The sequence below is a fragment of the Eupeodes corollae genome, chromosome 2, assembly GCF_945859685.1.
Source record: "Eupeodes corollae chromosome 2, idEupCoro1.1, whole genome shotgun sequence".
In the NCBI taxonomy this organism is placed as follows: domain Eukaryota; kingdom Metazoa; phylum Arthropoda; class Insecta; order Diptera; family Syrphidae; genus Eupeodes; species Eupeodes corollae.
In genome coordinates, this window is record NC_079148.1 from 136,817,744 (window position 1) to 136,838,602 (window position 20,859).

The 20,859-nt window shown below is 33.2% G+C and overlaps 1 protein-coding gene across 7 annotated transcripts in view; it reads left to right on the forward strand.

Moving 5' to 3' along the window:
• Window positions 1–5,565: 5,565 nt before the first annotated feature.
• The window catches only part of LOC129945954 (cell adhesion molecule Dscam2), a 297,467-nt gene continuing 282,173 nt past the window's right edge, over window positions 5,566–20,859 (forward strand). For all 7 annotated transcript variants that reach the window (XM_056055941.1, XM_056055945.1, XM_056055944.1 and 4 more), the window contains exon 1: window positions 5,566–6,632. In XM_056055941.1, the coding sequence (XP_055911916.1) occupies window positions 6,584–6,632 (49 nt within the window). In that variant the 5' untranslated portion in view covers window positions 5,566–6,583. The remainder of the gene's footprint in view (window positions 6,633–20,859) is intronic.

Genomic DNA, 20,859 nt, shown 5'->3' on the forward strand with positions numbered 1-20,859 from the left:
TGTAATCTAGAGCTGGGTACACTTTTGGCAATTATTTCAAATGTATTTTAAGGGTAGTAAGAAACGCTTTTGGAAGACCGGTTTACGTGTTTATAACGTAATTTGGTTTCTTATCTATTAGGTTGAAACGTCTTTTGACGAAAAACCTTTGAAGCTTTTTACATTGTATGTACTCTTTGTACTCTCATACTTGAGCACAGTAATACATAATTGATCTGGCAGTTGAGGCATATGCTTCAAACTTAGCTGAATGGGGCATTAACTTATTTGTCAGGAACTTAGACCTCTTTGTCAGATGTTAAGACCAAAACATATTACAGACGATGTCAAGATATTTATACTGGTTTGTTGGTTTTACTTCTACACCTTTGAAATTTCATTTTTCATTCAATGCTCTTCGGCCTCCATTCCTATAAATAACAATTTCAGATTTTTTCAAAATTAACTTCAAGGTTCCATTTATTGCAATAGCTGCTGAACTGGTTAATAATTGTTTAAAGTAAAGCTCGATTCTGAGTCAAAATTACAATATCGTCAGCACACAAAAGAACATTTATACCGATTCCTTCCACATGGATTCCAAGTCAAGTAAGTCATTTAAGAACAAGACAAAAAACAGAGCGCTCAGAGCGCAACTTTTCTTACTGCTTCCATCCCAAACGGCGGCAACTGTATCTCGGTATAATATTTTGATAATTTGAACCCATTTTCTTTGAGATGCTCAATGTAATAAGTGTGTGAATAAAAGCTTCTCTGTTAATATTGTTGAAAACAGCTTTTAAGTCTAAGAACCAAGCATAAAGTTTAATTTTCTGGCTTATTTGCACATGAATAAGGTATGAAAGATTGAAAATCTGATCAATGATACTATAATCCTTTGTATATGCAGCTTGGAATTCATTGAGTATATTGTTATTTTCGGTCCAAGTAGTGAGGCGGTTTAGGAAAACTGAGGTGAATAATTTGTAGAGGGTATCTAAAAATGAAAGACTAGCGTCATCTTTTTTAAGAGCGGAATGATAATTGATTTTTTGAAGCATGTTGGTGTTGTTTCTGTTTCGTAGATTCTTTTCAGCAAATTATGAACTTCCCCAAAGAAGGAATTACTTGCATTGTTATAAAACTCATATGGGATGCCGTCTATACCCAGAGCTTTGGTTTTCTTTCGAAGATTCAAATTTTTTCAAAGATAGGATTACCGCGTATCTCTTTACACAGTTTCCACAAATCTTTTGTTGTGGTAATAGTTGCGAGTTGACTGGAAATGCATTGGTAGTAGGAACGCTGTTTTACTAACATTGGGCTTCGTACTTTTTAGTTTCTTCATAATAGTTTTGTTTTGCTTGCATCGAGATTATAATTTATATTAGTAGATCCATCATACATAATTATTAAAAATATTGACAAATTACCCTGTTAGGAGCGATATAGATCCCCCTATCTACAATATTTTTGTTTCTTCTTTTAGCTCAAACTTCTCACTACTTTATTGTTAATCTTGAAATTGGGTAATTTTGTTCTTTAAGTAATAATTCGTCGGTTTTTTGAAACAAAATATAATTTAGCTTATTTTTGAACAATTTTATTTTGACAACCGTCATATCTAAAGATAAAACTTTGGGTTTTCAATTCAAATCGTAAAACATGATTGATATCAAAAGAATTGTATTTAAGGCTAATAGAAAAAAGCTTCAAATGTTTGCAATTTTTCAGATATTTGAACATGTTGCTTTCGGCGCTCGAATTCAGGAATTACCAAAAAATCAGAACATACCGTTTCAACGCATGGTCCAGTGTATCTATGTGCATAGTTGCTGTGGTAGTGTTCTTGTTCCCGAGATATTTAAGTTGAAAACCAATTTTTCCAAGTTTGCAGTAGCATTTATTTAAAGTTTTTATATCTTATAAAAAATACCGATGCATTTTACTATGTTCTTAAAATATTCCAACAAATTTTAGACAAAAATCACACATTTTTACAAATTTTGAGTTTTATGTTATTTAAGTCTCATTTGTAAACATATAACTTATCGCTGAAGAGAAGGTGATTTATCCTTGTAAATCCGTTGAAATAATGCCAAATTTCAAGATATGGCCTTATATCACTTTTATAAAGTTTAATAAAGGCAATTTCCAGGAGTTGGTCTTATGACTCTTGAACAAAGCGAAATAAGGCCACATTGGTTATTTTTCACTTTCAATAGTATGCTAGTCTATAAATACAAAGAAACTTTGCCTACACTCAGCCTGTTACCTTCTCTAAATCCAATAGTCTGCCAAAGTAGAAGGGTTGCAAGAGGGTAACATGCCGCCCCTTACATACCTCACCGTTAAAATAAGTTGGTCTCATATCTAAAAGAATTTGGCCCTATTTTACTTTCTCAAAGTGCAAAAAGGCAAATTTTTGAAAGTTGGTCTTATTTCTCTTGGCCTTATTTCTGTCCGTCCCAGTCAGAAGAACACAAAAGTGCTTTAGTTTTGTGTAGTGCGATTGCAAAATTATTTATCAGTTGGGTAAAGTAAATTTTATCAATTTAAATGCAATTTTATTAATAACGTAATTTTAACGTTAAAAAAGATGACAGATTCAAAATTCAAATCTAGTATTGGTAAACAATTTGTATACATGGATATATCGCCTTAAATCTAACTTAACAGGACTTTCAAATGCAGAGATATGCCAATCGCTGACAAGGATGACAAATTATACAACAATTGAAAAATGAAAATATAGCAAGAACTTACATTATATTGACTTTGACTTTTTTTGTTATATTTTGTATACTTCCTCCTCACACCACATTTGGGATATTTTTTCATTAGAGTTAATATTAAAAATGCTCATTTCACTTTGTTTAACCACATAAATTGTGAACACATACATTTTCCTCCTCAAAATATTTATAATTAATAATTCATAAATAAATAAATGCATTTTTTTGTGTTCAATATCATTAAATTAATAATGTACAAACATAATTAATAATAATTTCAATATTAATAAATCAATAAGGTGTAATTATGTACGTAAGTATGTATCTCTTTGAAAGCATTTCATTATAATAATTAATTCTATCAAACTATCCTTATTAAACATTTTTAGTTATATGTTTATGTAATATGCACAAAATTCTACAAAACAAAAAAACATGAAAAAACAATTTGTTTGAAAAAAAAAAAAAAATAGTTCGATAACAAATAAAAGTTGAAAAATAAACACCCTTAACATTACCACACCCTTAACAACCATCATATATGCTGGTACCTACCCCTACAACCTACGAATCTACCTACAAACGTTATAAGTATACAATACCTAACATAATGAGCTTGTGCACAATTTCCAATCAACATTATGAATCCCCAATTGAAAATGTTAATTTATCTACTAATTAATGCCAGCTGGCATATAACAGCTTAAAATAGTTGTTGTTGTAATACACACACCTACACAAATGCTCATGTGTACAGGAACGCAACGAATGAAGGTATATATCCATCTATAACATAGTTATATCTTGCTATCTGTAGTTTCTGCCATGGCAATGTCTACTTGAAAAAACAAATCCAATGCAAAATATCAAACATCGCCTTGGGGCTAAAAAAAACACTCCCAATATGCATAGGTACGTATGTAAGTGTGTTAATACCTATGTGCAGCTGTAAAAGCTGCATATTATGATTACAAGCTCACTCCTTCCACCGATAACCTCCACATCCTTGTGAAAACCCTTTCTCAATGAAATGGTACATTTCGAGCTACGATAAATGTAAAATGTTAACAAAAATATAACTAACATCGAAAAAACAACGGAGTGGAAAAATTATCCTCCAAAAAGTGACCCAGTGGGACGTGTATAAATCCCTCTAGTTTATAATACACACATGCCACCACACCACATACGGTAAACCATCCTTATCCCTGACTCATTATTTCCCACTCAGACCGTTGCAGAAAGTTAGTATACGAAAAACCTGTGCATTAATGAGCTGAGATCGTGTGCGTTAGTGGAATTCCTTATAGAGATATGGTACACCAGCTGCTAGCTGCTATTGCAACTGCTACTTCTGTTTCTTCTGCTGATGGTGAATAGGGTTATCCCTAGCGGGATATGATGAATAGTCGTTAGTCTTTGCACTAATACAATCATCAACCATACATATCCTGCCTTCTACAACATACCGCTCGTCTCCAACAATCCCAACCCTCCTATCGACCCACGAAATGCCTCAACGGCGCTGCTGTCATCATAATGTGTATAAATTCTCATCAAGGATCGTGCTTATATTTTTTCTCATCTAGCACGTTTACGGTCCATCATAATCCGTGCTTTTGCTTTTGATATCTGACCGCACACATTTATAGGTACCCACAAGAAGAGGACGAAGAATGGAATGGGAGGAGGTTTAATAACCCCCATTTAACTCTCTCTCACACTACTCTCCCATTCTCTTTCTTTCTGTTTCTCTTCTTATAGAGTTGCCGACCTGCATTACACACAAATCTTCGTATCCCGTTAGATGCAACGCGCTCTATGTCAAAATTGATGACGAACCATGATGGTGGTAACTACTACACGTCATCATCATCATCATCATCTTCGTCTTCATTATATGTGCAAGGCGAGGTGAGGAGCGAGGGTGGGTTTTTGTTTTTGACGTTAGATGCTAGATGGTTTAGAGATGGTAGCATGGACCGGAAGACGGTGTAGGAGTGCCGGTTGTCCTTCGTTCATTCAAAGAAACCACCACACAACCACCAACATAGAAGAGTAAAAATCATTCACAGACAACGACAACACACCACACTTGATGACTTACAATCACCATGAGGAAGAGCAACACCAAGGCGTGCTGTAAGGGGGGTAAGAGAACACGTTGAACCCAATATGGAATCCTCAAACCCCCTCGCTCCTCAAACCAAAATTACACATTCCAGGGAAAACCTATTTTTGGCGCATTTTCCATTCGACGCGCCTCTCCAAAACTCAACCATCCGCACGCCAAAAACCAAAGTCTGACACTTTCAATTGAGACCGGGAGAGCAAAGTCAACTCTCGAGGAAGAGAGAAAAAGAGAATTGTCATCGACTTCATTATGAATTGACACACCATAGAGCCATAGAGGCACAATAACGGTATACAAAATAAAAACAACATGGCGAACGAACCTGACAATGATGTATGCCTATATGCATGTTTTTGTTCACCACTCGCACTAATACACCCACACGCGCTTCTATACACACAAAGGCGAGAAAAAAACGGGGAGATTTGAACTCGAGGCTCCATCGTCATCATCAGACAGACATATCCTTTTTCCTGTAAAAACATTCCATTACCATACTCAATCTCTGTACACCTCACCTCAAACCTAAACACCCCATCACACTTCAACTCACCACACCACATGGAACACAAAACCTCCTATGGTGGATTCGACGCAATCAACGCACGAAAATGCACACAATAACAGTTATAATGGATGCACTTTTCCGTGGTGAATATAAACACAACTTCTACCAAAACTTGGCTTTAGCGGAAAAATCCTGTTAACCAAAAATCATGTGCCAGCGATTCTTTCGATTCAGTTATTGAGGAAAGTTCGAAGGATACGCATTTGGAAATGCTGCTACGGAAACGTCGACGGTTTTAAATTTTTCTGAACAAAAGAGCGCAGCATATTATAGTTAGACAAAAAAAAATTAAAATAAAAAGAAAAGAGAGAGTACAAATTTAGAGAAGTGGAAAATAAAAAAAAAAACGAAAAAGACGAAGAATAAGAACTGGAAGAAGTGCAGAAGAATCAGTTATAGGAACAACACCCCGCTCCTGTAAAATACACATTATCATCATCTATCTACCTCTCTATTTCTCTGACTCTTCGTGTCTATATATGCACACATAGCGCACACACCTATACGTTTAAGAAAAAGCACATTGAATATCTAATTTGCATAAGGAAACCGCCAAATTTTCTTCAAGCAATCTTCCTGCTTCCTATTGTTGACCTCCCTTGTCTGTTTTTATATATTTCCAAAATATAAACAGATTGAGAAAAACGTGTGTTTTGATTTTTCGTTGTTTGGTTTTTGTGGTGCGTGTTGCGGTTGGCTTTTTTAATATTTTTCTGTGACGGAATTGTGTCTAACTTCGTAACTCTGAGATTTTTCATTCTCTGGAAATTCGAGATTTTTCGGTGTGGAAAAAGTGTTGATAAGGATTTTCCAAATTGCATTCTGCATTGAAATCTCAAGTCCTTGCCGAAAAAATTGAGAAAAACCTTCGTAAATCGTGAAGTTTCGGGTTAATTGAGGTCGAATATTGTGACGGTTTTGTGTCGTCGAATTTCATCGGTTTTATTTTTCGGGATTTTCTTAATTTTCATTGCATTAAACGACAGAGAGTGAAAAAAAAGTCGAGGAAAATTTTTAAAACTATCAGTGTGTTGGTTCTGGTGTACTAAATTTTGTGCACAAGGAAATATAATTGTTTTTCAATTTTCAAAAAATCAACAAAATAAAAAAAGAAAAGTCAAAATTTTTGTGCATCGCGTTTTACTGTCAAACATTCAGTCAAAAAACATGTGGATTAGTTGCCATGTAGTTGCTATAATGATTTTGTTAAATATCGGTATGTATTGGTATATTGTATACACTCATAAAAGTGCTTTTCTATAATTTAGCCAAATTTCATTTTCTCTTAAGGACTTGATTTTTGTGTGTGTGAGTGTGTGTTGGGAGTATTTCTGTGTGCTGATTCTTGATGATGTGGGTGTTTTCTTGCAAATATTCTCGAAAAAAACACCCAAGTTTTCATGTCATGGTTTTTTTTTTGTTTTTTGCTTTCGTATCGTCTTTGGTATTTCGTCCTTTTTAGAGAGTGTGGTGTTAGCGAAATCCGGAGATGGAGAATGTGAGAGTTTTATTGTTTACAAAATATTAAAGGAGACTTCTTTTTGTTTTTGCAATAGTCCTTCTTAAGAGGGATAAAATGATGAGAATCAACGAAGGAACAAGAAAAATATGAAAATCCATTTGAAAGAGGCGCGAGAGATGTGTTCCTTCTTATGGCCTTAAGCCGGTTTCGGTATATTTTCATTTTATTTTTTTTTTGTTTTTATATTTAACTTTGCTGTAAAAGAAAAATCTAAAAATTATGAACCATTTTTTGGGAGGCTTATTATATTACACCCAATGGAAATCTAAGAGGAATTTTATTATGTGACATTTTCTTTTTTTTTTGTTCGTCCTTTTTGTAGTATGGGGGATATGGAGGATTGGAGGAGACTCATTTAGGGTTTTTGAGATATCACACTCCCACTTCATAACGTCTCGGTCGTCGTCGTGTTATGTGTGTAATGGGAGTTGGAATATCATGAGCTGGCGATGATAAGCAATAATAACAATAATCTTTGAAATTATGTTTTTGATTGTGAATAGTGGTGGATGGGGTGTCGTTTAGCTCGTCGAGGACGAGAACGAGGACGAGAACGACTACGACGATGTCAAAAATGTTGTCAGGGAAATATATTTATGTATCCCTAATTTACATACCCTGAGCTAAAAAACAAAAAAATATTTATGGAATATTTGTTTTCATTCGTCCGTCGTCAGCGTCCTCCCTTCATCTTTACTGCCTATACCTATCCTCCCCTAAAAGGAGGTTCCCTTCCCTTCTCTTGCCTAAAAACATGGCTCTTTAATTTTGTTTTGTTCCATTTCGATGGGCTCGAAATGATAAGGACCTTCGGGAGGGCCGATACTGGGTTTTACTTACTGATGTGTCACACAGAAAACACGATATACCTTCTATATACCAGGACTCACTCCTTCCATATTCTCATGGGGGTTTGGGGGGGGCTGGTGTATTTCTGACAAAATGGGTATTTTGTTGGCGCGGTTAGATTTGGTTGGGTTTAATTGACTGGAAGATTGGTGAACATTTGAGATTTTTTTGCACCACTCCACTCGTCTTTCGCTTAGTTCCAGCATCATCGTCCTTTATTATAATCTTTCATTTTGCTGTTGTTGTTGTTGTTTTTGCTGCTTCTGGATTCCTTTAACCTATATTGAAGGATTTGATATTGTATTTTTGTTGTTGTTGCTTCGTTGTGGTTTTATTTGAATGGTCCCCCATTTTTTCCTATACCTAAATATATAGAAAGTTATAGAGAGTATAAGGATTGCAAATTGTGGTTTGAATAGTCCTATTTTATGAAAAGAGGTTTGGCGATAATATTATTGAAATTTTTTCTTATCCCTTTATTATTATTTTTTTTTTTTTTTGGGTAGAAAGGATCGAGGAGCCAATAATTTTTGAAGTGTTTTTCATATTTTTCTTCATATTTTCTTTTTTTTTTCTTCTGTTTTTATTATAGGCTGTATAAAGTTTATATGATTTTAGCCTTCTACCTAAGAGTGAGAGAAGAGAAAGGAAACAAAAACGAAATTTATGTAAAATAAAATTGCTGATATTATGTAAACCTTTATTTTTTGGGTTAGCCATATAATTTAGTTTAGAAGGATTTTTGATGCTTTTTTAAATTCTTTCCGTCAGGATTTTTTAAGTGGAGAATTTGTTATTTGAGGTGTTTTTTTTTCTTTAACCAACATGCAAATGGTGTTAGGGGTTTCAGCGAGGATTTATTTTATTTTTGGGATTTAAATAATAAAGCAACGTAAAAAGTAAGTTGTTTTGATTTTTAACCCTTTTTTGGAATGACAAGAATGTGGAAATTTCTTTGATCAAATGGGGGTCAAAATCAAAACATATTTTAAGAGACAAAATATAAAATCTTGAATAATGTATAGTTTGGAGAAATTGGTGCCTAAATGAACAAAATGTATTTTTTTGTTTAGCACTCAATGTTCTTCTTGGTCGTCAAAGGGTTAAAATAGGATGCAAATTAAACAGATAAGAATTGTTTGTTTTAAGTTCAAAAAGAAAGGACTGCCTATAACACCTTGAATAAAAGTTTAAAATACAACTAATCTCAGATATTTTTTGAATGAAAAAGTCTTGGATTGTTTGTTTTTGGGAAGTTTTTGCCACTATTTTTGAATAAGCAGTTAGTGGAGTTGTGGACAATTTTGTTCAAAAATAAGCTTCAATTAAATGTCTATAGCTGTGAACGAAGCTTTTTTAAATTAAATTCTAAGCGTTTGTATTAATATTGTAAATAAAGTAACTTATTTAAACTTTATCGTGAGTGATTCCCCTACAGTTAACTATACTTGGTAATAGGTTTGGAAAGAAGGTAATGTCTTATGTCCCAGCTAAACCTATCGGTTTAACATCAGATTAAAATTTGTAATCGTTTTTTGACCATTTGAAAACTATTACAGTGATTCTGATAGGATTTGTCATGATTCACATTTATTCAAAAATATTATTTATTTTGGTTCATCCTTCCTGAGAAATGAACTCAAGAATGCCCACTGTCCTTTTAAAGCAAATATAATCCTTTTTTTACCGTATTAAATAGAAACTTTTCATGTACTCAAATAAAAACTTTTAGTATCTTATATCCATACGGCTTTTTTTAGCTTTTAAATCTCATGAATTTTCAAACCATTTAAGGCACTTTTTATCAGCACTCCATTTAACGGGAGGTTTTTGGTAGTATTTAAAAGTATTCAATCTTTCAGACTGTAACGATTTTAATTCTGGTTTTATATGAATAATATCTAGAACATTAATGGCAAGTAAAATTGTGTTTTTTAAAGTTTGATTTTAATTTCAAAAACGTGAGATTAAAAATATCAAAAATTGGAGTTAAAAAACGAGACCAAAGACATAAGAGCAGTTTTTTTTAAACAAATGATTTATTGGGAGGAAAAAAGTAAAATTTTGTTGGCGAATGTTATGTTAATTTTTTGAATATCACGAACAGTTTTAAATGTTTAAAAAATCGGTTTGGTCTCAAACTGAAAATCAAAGAAGGAAAATAATTTATAAATGCTTGTTTGACCAATTTATTTAATAGAATTTACTATTAACAGAATTTATGAAATTTCATCCAAGTCGTTTAGGTTGTGGCCATATTTTGTTATCCATCACTAGTCCAGCTTCTAGCTAATTTCTACTGAATAAGCAGAACTGAGATATTTGGGAAACTTAAGAACATGAGAATTTCATTCACAAGCACTCAAGGGGTTATGTTTATATTTAAACACAATGCGAGCGTTAGGAAAATAGGGAAGGATTTAAAAGGAGATCCGGTGCACATTGGTCTTAAAATTCTGAACATCAAAATGGGAGGGAACAACAGAGTTGGCCAAAGCATTCCACATTCTCGATGTTTGATTTAAGAAAGAATCTCTATACTTTACAGTACGCCCGAAATTGAGCTCAAGGGTAAACTGATGAGCATTCCTAGAAGTGCGAGTATTAAGGCTGAACTTTTTAAGGCGTGGAATGCAACTGGCTAATACGACAGAACATTGTTTGTAAAAATATCTATAAAGCAACGAAAGGCATGAAACATTGCGTTGCTCTTCTAGCGATGTAAATGTTTCGATTATAAATATGTATTCGATTTTTTTTTCGTGGTTAAAATGTGAGATATTTTTAATCATTCAATCAATTATTTGTACGTCCGTACGTCCGCATGAACATAAGTATGTTCGCCGGTATGTAAATGCGTACATTTGTCTTTGTTTCAGAACTTTCGTAATACATTTTTTTGACAGCCATAGCTGAAGAACCAGGAGAGATATCGACAGATAATAACATCCAGAAATTTTAAAAAGGATTTTAAAAATAATTTTTTTTACTATTTTAAAAATATCTCACAAACCAATGACACTTTCGATTTCAATTAGTTTGTATGTTATAAAAATGTGCCTCCATGCTCTGTTGGTGTGAATTAAAAAAAAAACGAACTGAATTTTTATTATTAATACAAAATTGTGCCCTTTTACAAAAAAAAACAAATGATATAAAAATAAATAAATTTCGTGGCAACAGTCCGTTGAGAATTAGAGCTTACTCTCAACCATTCCTGTGTTAAAGTAATATTTTCAATGATGGAGTGGACCTACTCTTTATACTCTAAATTCATACGGCTTATAAGAATTACACCTAAAAGATTTGTCAATTCCTCGCTAGAGGCAGTAGGTGTCCTGAAAAAAAATACACAGGTTGGGATTGAATCCAAGACTTTTGGCATGACAGTCCTAATCTCGTGACGATTACTAAAAAATTTATGTTACCTCCAAAATAATTGTATAAAACAAGAAATCAAGTTTTTGACATCTGTTATATAGTTCTTGGAAAAATCATATCGTTTAGTATAAAGATATTTTTAATTCAAATAGGCCCCGAAAATTTCGGCAAAAGACAACCCAATCTGAAAGTATTAATTACATAAATTTCTTGAAGCTCTCCATAAATGCCAATGTGACCAATGGAACGTTATTAGTATAGGTTGCATCCAAGCCTGTTTTTTTTAATCGAAAATAATGTAAAGTTATTTTTACTTCTTTCTTTTCTTCGAAAACATGAAATGATAATAAATAAAATGCTTTCTCTTTTTTTTAATACAATATTTAAACATTATTAGAAACTCATCAATATAAGTAAAACAAAAGTTATGATTATAAAGAGAGCTGGACTCAATAATGTAGCCATCGAATTTGTAAATTCGATTTTTTTTATTTACGCATAACCTAAATTTTTCGAAACACACAGAACAAAAAAGTAGTGAACCAGGAAATCGATCTGGTGTCAAAATATCGCGTTTTCCCGACAACCGTAAACACATGTATGTGCTACGGTGTTCAGATGTTTGGATATTTATTCTTCGAGTCATTTGAAAAAATGCAAAGATATTTTTTTAAGCGCTTATTCAGATTGCCACACTCAACCCCGAACTACGCCATCTATGTCGAATTAGGTATATAGAGTTATGAAAAGAGAAATCTTCACAAATCTATTTTGATAAGATTATTACAAACCAATGCCTCCCCATTTAAGGATTGGAATGAGATTGCCCTATCACATGGATTTAATCTATCTAGGCAGAACGGCTACAACAACATCAAGGAACACATGTAGGAATCTCGAGCACCAATTGACATCAGAAACAAACTATTTCCGCAACAAATTTTCGGTTGAAGCTATAAGTCATATATTTAAAGCACGTGTTGAGCTATTTAACTTAAACTCTAGGCCTCATCGAGCTGACCTGATACAAATTTGTAGTTTATGCAATAGAAGAGAAAATGAAGATGTCTACCATTTCTGTTATTATATTCAATAATTATTATTCAATTCTACAAAGTTTTCTTTCTTCAAGTTTTACGAAATTTTAAACGGAGTTCTAGGATGGAATAACTTAATTATTACAAACATGCCCTAGCTTTTCGAAACTAACTTAAATTTTGTTTTTTTTTAACCAGTTTTACAGTTTAAGGGGTCATTATTATAAATCATTTCAAAATTGTGTTTCAAATCATTTTAAAGTTAGTATATTTTTGTGTTTCAAATCATTGTAAAATTGACATTCTTTTAATTGTTATGTTAAATCTCAACAAATATTAAAATTGTAAACTTCTGAATTTAATCAATATATAAAAGTATTGGATTTAATATTTTTCAAAACAAATTACTTTTCATTCTTTATTTATTTGAATTAATTACTAAAATGAAATGTTATTTCAGGCAGACGGCAGATAGTCAGGTCCTTATTCTTAAGCAAATACTTTTTTGTAAAGCATTTTTTTTAATAAAACAAAGAATTATAATACAAATAATAATAATTTTACATGACCTGCAAGAAGTACTACATTTTTAAAGTGGGCATTATTTCAGTTAAATATATAATTCTCATAAAATTCTTAGTCATGAATTAAATTTCATGTTTAAAGCGGAGGCAAATAAAAAATAATCGTATAATATTTACTCTCGTTAAAGTTATTCTGATCAAGGCATAATTATCATTGCTAACGACTTCGAAAGTATCAGAAATGGAAATGTCGATTATTCACTAAATATATCATGAAAATGTAAATAAAAGTGTTTTTATTTAAATTATCTGCCACTTAAGAAAAGTAAAATGTTTAACCAGATTTTAGTTTTTGAATAAGAGGTTTCGATTTGAATTGTTACTTTTAAGACTGTTCATTACAGATAATAAAAACTACGTCATTAATAAACATTAAGATAGATTGATAGATGATTTTATTTTTTCTTCATTATGATTTTTTTATTTTTATATAAAAATCATTAAAGCATGGCTCCTGCCGTATGCCTGATTGACATTTAATAAAAATAAAAAGAAATGTTTGTTTTAGTTACATCCTACTTCATTTACAAAATAAATAGTAGCTTGATTGTTTTAAAATTAAAAATTTTCATTAACATATAATATTGTTTCGGTAAGTTATTGCTTGTTTATAATAGTTTAGAAGTAGCTTTACATCTGATTCACAATTTAAATGTGCTCTTACTTCAGATTCAGATTTAATATCACTGCCTAGATAAAATCTACGAATTTAATTGAGAACAGGACATCTACCAATATAGTGTACTACATTTTCTCGCTCCGCGAGGTTGCAAAAGCTGCAAGAGATCGGTAAATCCGAACGATGTGTTATGTAGTTAAGCTTTATGAGTTCTCCCCCATTTTAAAATGGCAGATATTAATTCTTGGCTATTGTGGTTGCTGAAATAATTTGTTTCACACAAATTGTGGTTCAGGGTGCTGTACAACGATCGGTGAAAGGAATATGTATTATGTAGCCATATTTATACAATCTAGCCTATATTGTTCCACTTTGGAAATGAGTTCATAAATCATATCTTTTGGTTGACTTCCGTTTGACATCCTTAAATAATTGAAATCCATCCCACAGTAACTCGCAAGATCCTCAAGTTTACTGAACCATACGTTTCTTCTTTGAATAGCTTTCATGGCAACAATTTTGGGAAGTCTTTCGTCTGGCATCTCAAGAACTTTCAGTATGTAATCTACGTGGAGCTTCAAAATTAAAAAAAAATATTGGTGGAAGGCCAGTTTCGATTATCAGTATATAATTGAGTGTTGAACTTGGTAGTCCAAAATTTCTTTTAATATAGTACCTCAGGAGTGTCTCTACGGTTACTTCTTGGTCTCTACATAATCTACCACCTCCTTTTTTGAAAATCATCACCTTTCACTTTCCAAAAAAATAAAGCAATACATGCTTTAACAGCGCATTCAAATTTCGAGTAAATTCAAAACCTTAAAGATGAATTTCGTTAAGTTACGAATGTGTGAATTGGTCGTGGATAAATTAAGTAAAACCTTAAAACCTGTAACCGAAGCCCTGTAAGCCATTAGTATCATTTCGTATTGGCTTTAATTGTTAATGGCATACATTCTGTCTGACTTGATTTTGTTCACTAAAATAATCGTTTTCCTTAATATCAAAATGAAACCTCTTTTTGGAATTCCCTATATTTAAATTTGTATTATTTTTTTTCTTTGGTAACAAAATTAAAACTTATATTAGACGGTCTATATTAACCGTGAAAGCGTTGACATTCTGACATAAAAATGACGTCAAAATTTGCCCCAAAAACATCCCAAATCATTTTTCTCTGAATGTCTCAACGCACCAAAGAGTACATCGATGCTCAAGTTGACAGATATTTTTAAGTCAGTGCTTTAACTATTTCCTGTGACCGTATAATGTGTTAGTAAATGCAACTGGGTCAAGATAACCCGTTTTGAGACGGCCCCCCTCTATAAAATCAAATTTGATTCAAAGGCAAAGGTATTTTAACGTTTGATCAGATGGAATCAAATTTAAAACTATAAAAATACCCTACAAGAACTTTTAGTCCTTTCTGAAGTAAATAAATAAATAAAATAAATAAACTTCCTTTTACCATCAATACCGGCGTGATTTTTGTTTTTGTTCATTGCCTCTTATCAATACCCTTGTTTTGTTGGAAAATCTATCAATAGTATAGTAGGATTTTACACGAACAACAAAAGCAATATCCGCAGTATAAATACTACCGATAAAAGTTAAAGATGAATCATACTACGGATGGAGTTTTGACATTTATACGTGTCTCTAATTGATCTTATGTGATTTCGTTCTCAAATGTTGGTACAATTGATATTGCATTCGTATCTCGATGGTTGCGTAGTTGTGCATTTGGAATCATGTGTTTTCCATTGGCGAAAAAAATCAATCTGGTACTGTTAATATTATTTACTTTTGTTAATGAAAATGGACTAACTGGGCTTATTTTGGAAAAGAAAACAATAGAAAAAATAATTAAGTTTCGCTATGTTTCCACCAAAAGTTTATCTTAGTTTAGATTAAATAAATCTTTTTGGTGTTTGTGAAGTTTGACAGCACTTCCTAAAATTCAAATGATGTTTCGATGTTTCTTATGAAGTGCAAGTGAGATAGGTTCATTCGTTTTAAACAATGAAGAACTAAATAGTTTAGCACCTTACATATAAGAATACGCAATTTTTTTTAATTTGATGAAAAGAAAACTATATTTTTTCTACAAAAACATGCAAAAAAACAGACCATAATGCATTATATGTAAAACCAACATCTCCACACAGGTTTTTATTCACAAATTTTTAATCGACTCCGATCCCCGACCGGAATCGAGTCAAATCAAGCTTATTTCAACTCGATTCAGTTATATAAAAAATTGAGACGTGCTTCAAGTTCGCTTCAATACCACATGTTAATGTAGTAGTCCCTTCTTGAAGTTTTTATTCAAAGTTAAAGCTGCAATTGTTAAATGAACTCAATTTCCAGAGGTTTTCCTTCCATTTCTTCTTGAAAATTGTCCATTTTACTAGTTTTAGTTAGTTTCTTTTGCTGAAGTTAATTTAAACTTTTGATTTTCACAAAACTTTCTTCTATTTGTGTATTTTCTTTATTTTTATTCTGACAGATCTTCTTGTTGTACCAAAATTTTTAATTACAAAAATCAGGCTACTGCCGAGGCTTTTTATTAAGAATTTTCTACTATACTATTTATAGAATGCCAAAAAAAACACGGGTAATATTAAAATATTCAAACCAACTTTATAAACATTCCACTTTTGGAAGGAATTATTTTGTAGAAGTTATACACTTAAAAACACCTTTACTTCGAGATATTCAAAATCATAAACAATTCTTAACATTAATTTAAAGACTTTTCAATTTTATAATATATTATTAAATTTCTTAAAATTCTCGTTCTGTTAAGATTTTTATTTCATTATATGTAAATTTAAAAACTTTTAAATTTTAAAAATAACGTTGACACATGAACGCATTATTTTGGCAAATCGTGTGATCGTTAAAGTTTTGCGAGTTAACATTAACTCACAAACGGACCAACGCTTTTTGAGAAATCGTAGACCGGAGGTTGTCATTCGAGTGACAGTGAACGTTTTAATCATTGACACTGTAAACGTTGACGGAGATTTGGCAGAGAAAAATTTAATTTTTTGCACTCGACAGAGAAGTAACGAGTTGGCCTTTAACGTCTATCATATAACTGAAGCTTAGTACAGTCGTTACTTTATTAAACAAAAATTTAAACTGGAATCTATTTGGATTAACCTCGTTCTATCAATAATTTTTCTCTTCCGATGATAAAAAAAGTTAAATCCGCCAATATTTCATTTGGAAAAAGAACACCCTATGTATATAGTGTGTATACACTATTTCCACATCCATTAACATTTATTAAAAGTTCAGAAATCAAAATACCATCAACCACATTTCATGCAAAATGTTATGGATATAGCAAACCTAGCTACCTACTCAAAAAAACTTTATTAATTAATATATTCTAACATTTGTGTATACCATTGATTTCAATTAATACTTTAAAAAACACAACTCTGACCAAAAAAATGGATTTGAAAGTTTTTAAATAAATAAAATATAAACTATAGATACAGAGATCCGAAAAAGAGAGAGAGAAAGAGCAATTAGTAACATAAACCACGCATCACTTCCATTTCGCATAACAAATCCAAAATATCCACCACAAAATATTCCCATCACTTCCTTCCCCTCATCGTCGTCCTGCCTTGGCCTCTGATGCCACGACTCCGACCTCTGCCTATTGCTGTCCTATATATTTCAATTCCCCTGATGCCTTGAATCATTAATTACTCGAAAGTCAATAGCAAACGATGGCAATATTATGCAACTAATGCAATTTAATTGGAAACATATCTTCAGGAGAATCCCCCTTGGCGAGGGGTTACGAGTCCACAGTCGAATATGTAAAGGACATACACACATATGTCTATGGGTATCATGAGAGAAAGGATATCAAACAACCAAACACAACATTTTGCCCTATTTCTGGGTGGTTCCAGTTCCAATTTCACTATACAACATTTTGTAGTTTCTACAATTTACAGTAAAAAGGATTTTACACGAATCCATTTGGTTTCACTTGTTGGTATGTTTCTCTGTTTTGTATTTTCTGTCTGTTGTTTTTGTTTGTGTCGGGGGCATCGAGGACCTTTTAACAAAATGGCCCCCAAGTGCATAATGTTGAACACAGTTTGTCAAACAACATTGCTGATTTTGTGCTGATTTTCTATACCATCCGAAGCCCAGGGTTTGTCTGCATGTGTAAAGGGTGCAGTGATGTTGTTTTTGTTGTTGTTGTTGTTTTTCTAAAGTTTTGTTTGTTATTTAGATTAAGGATATCTTTGAATTTAATTACAATTGCATAAGCTACACCACACAGATTCCAATCCAGAAGACCCAGAAAGAACTGAGTCAGTGTTGGCTGAGGGTGAGGCCCATCATTTTGTCCAACTTTCTTAAACTACAACTATATATGACTTTAGGTACATAAAACTTACCCCAACCTCCCCCAACCAAACCCGCATGCTTATCGTACATTTTTGTATAAACCGCTTAAGAACAATCTTTCAATTCGGTATCATCAAGTTCCTATGTGAGTTCAGTTCCTTGTTCAGTGACGATGGTGAAGGGTGATGGCGCTGGCGTCGACTTATAGTAAAAGTTTTATAAAACTTTATTTGAAAGAGAGAGAGCAAAGTTTTTAAAGTTTAAAAGTTTTTTTTTATTTCTGTTCGTCCTTTCAAAGGATTTATTTTCTCGAAGATACGATACATAGGCGAGAGAAGATAATACCCTTTGATTGATAAAACGAAAGCCGTTTAAGTCGTCCTTCTTGTTGATGTCAGTTCTTTGGAAGAAGAACTACAAAAGCAATGAACATTATGATGTTGCTGAATAGCTGAATACTATACAATCTCACTTTTGGCCCACCGACCGTCATGGCTGCTGTCAAAAGTCCTGATCAGACAATCAATCAGAGGCCAAGGCGTAGATTTATACTCCTTACAATCATACATTCATATATACACGAATAACATTAGGACTTTGATTAAGATATTGCCATAACATCATAGCATAGCATAGGACTTCTATTGGATCTTAATCAATTTATATATATTCCAAATATATGTAAGTTCGAAGGTATAGAGGGGGTCTGAGTCTCGAACTCGTATACTGATTGTTTTTCCCTTTTTTCTGCATCAATAACTGTGAGCTGAATATCTTATTATCATATTCGATATATTCGTATATTGTATGGAGAGGAATAAAGAGAAAATTGTTATGTTCAATCCGGAAGGAGGAGAGCTTGGAATGGGCGGGTGGCGAGAGATTGAACGGAACGGAATTTCCGGGTCCTTTTTCGAGGAAATTGTAATATCAAAAAGATAGATGGAATAAAATATGCTACCATATGAAATAGTGAGAGTGGCAGTGATAGTGAGTATGGGTGCAGGTTTTTGATGCTGATTGTTGTTGATTAATATAAATCAGACTTCGATTACATTTCATATTCGACCGAAAAACAAAATTAAACAGGATGTCCTCTTTTTCTTTTTGTTTTTCCTTTAACTTTGATGATGATTTATAAGATGAAAAATCACAGGATATTGTTTAAGGCAATCCGATTGTATGAAACAAAAACAAAAACCAAAAACAACAAGAGGAAATAAACAAAAGATTAAGGAGGAAATAATTTGTATACATTTAATAGGAAATATGGGATAGTTAAGGAAATTAAGTTGCTTTTTCATCAACTACAATAATTATTGAATTACTTGCGACTTTATATCCTTTTTTTTTACTTAAACTAAGATCCTGCTGGGAATGTAACACATTTCGAGTGCAAATATATGAGCATCTCAATTGAGTTAGACACATTCCAAATTGAGTTATTGAATTTTGTATGGGTGTACACTGTACAGCTTTAAGTTGGGAACACTACTTTAATTGGTCATTTGCGAAGTGATTTATTTTAGTTTTGGTTTGAAATTTTACATAAACTTTTAGCGGCCACACAGAGTAACTCATTTTTCCACGAAGAAAAACCTAGTTGAACAAGATATGTGGATATTTTAAGATTTTAAGAGTAGAACCGCAGTCTATGTTGAGAATATGGAAAGACCATTTCTCCAAATTATATAACGGCTATGACCAACCGAATTCTACTGTAAGAGAGATAGCACCACTCAACCTAGGCGACGCAGATCAACAATACCCGACCTCGACGAAGTGAAGATAGCTATATCTAAACTGAAGTCAAACAAACCTGCTGGAGCTGACTGCATTGCTGCCGAAATATTCAAAGCAGCAGGCGATGACTTGGTAGGGAGCATGCGCCAACTCATCTGCAAAATATGGTCGGAAGAAATCATGTCCAATGAGTGGAATCTCAGCATAGCTTCCCCGATACATAAAAAAGGAGACCCTCTAAATTGCGCCAACTACAGAGGCATCAGTCCCCTTAACATTGCGTATAAGATCCTCTCTGCCGTATTATGTGAACGTCTGAAGCCGTTCGTCAACAACCTGATTGGTCCTTATCAGTGTGGCTTCAGACCAGGAAAGTTCACTATCGACCAAATATTCACACTACGGCAGATCTTGGAAAAAACTCAGAAACTTGAAATCGATACCCTCCATCTCTTTATCGATTTTAAAGCCGAGTATGACAGCATCTATAGGGAAAAGCTCTACAGAGCAATGTCTAGTTTTGGCAACCCTGTTAAACTTATCCTTTTGTGCAGAATGACGATGGCGAATGCACGCTGCTCTTTTAAGTTCGGAAAAGATCTCAATGATGCATTTGATGTCAAAGAAGTCATGCGACTTCTTCAACATCGTTCTGGAAGGAATTGTGCTAAACTCAACTGTCAAAACTCGAGGCACAATCTTCCAAAAGTCTATCCAATTACTCGGATATGCAGATGATATTGACATAACTGGAAGAACAAAGCGTGATATCAGTTTAGCGTTTTTAAGATGGAAGCGAAGAAGATAGGTTTAGTGGTCAATGAGGGCAAGACCAAGTATATGCTGTCATCAAAAACGTCACCATGGTCAGCTATAACTTCGAGGTAGTTAAGGACTTTTTCTACCTAGGCACCGCAATAAACCCAGACAACGACACCAGCGCTGAAATCAAACGAAGAATAACTCTTGCAAATCGCTGCTTTTTTGGACTTACAAGGCAATTGAGAAGTAAAGTCCTCTCTCGAGCTTCTAAAATCACCATCTATAAGATAATCATCATCCCGGTTCATTTACGCCGCTGAGGCCTGAACCCTGTGAAAGAAAGAAGAGAGCGTGTTAGGATGCTTCGAAGGAAAAATTCTTCGGGTGATTTTTGTTCCCGTATGCATAGATGGAGAATGGAGGAGAAGATATAACGACGAACTGTACGGGCTGTACAGCGATACTTTCCTAGTTAGCAGAACTAAAGTCCAACGGCTTAGATGGCTAGGTCATGTAGAGCGAATGGACCAACTTGGCGTGGGAAACTGGAGACAGCTAGC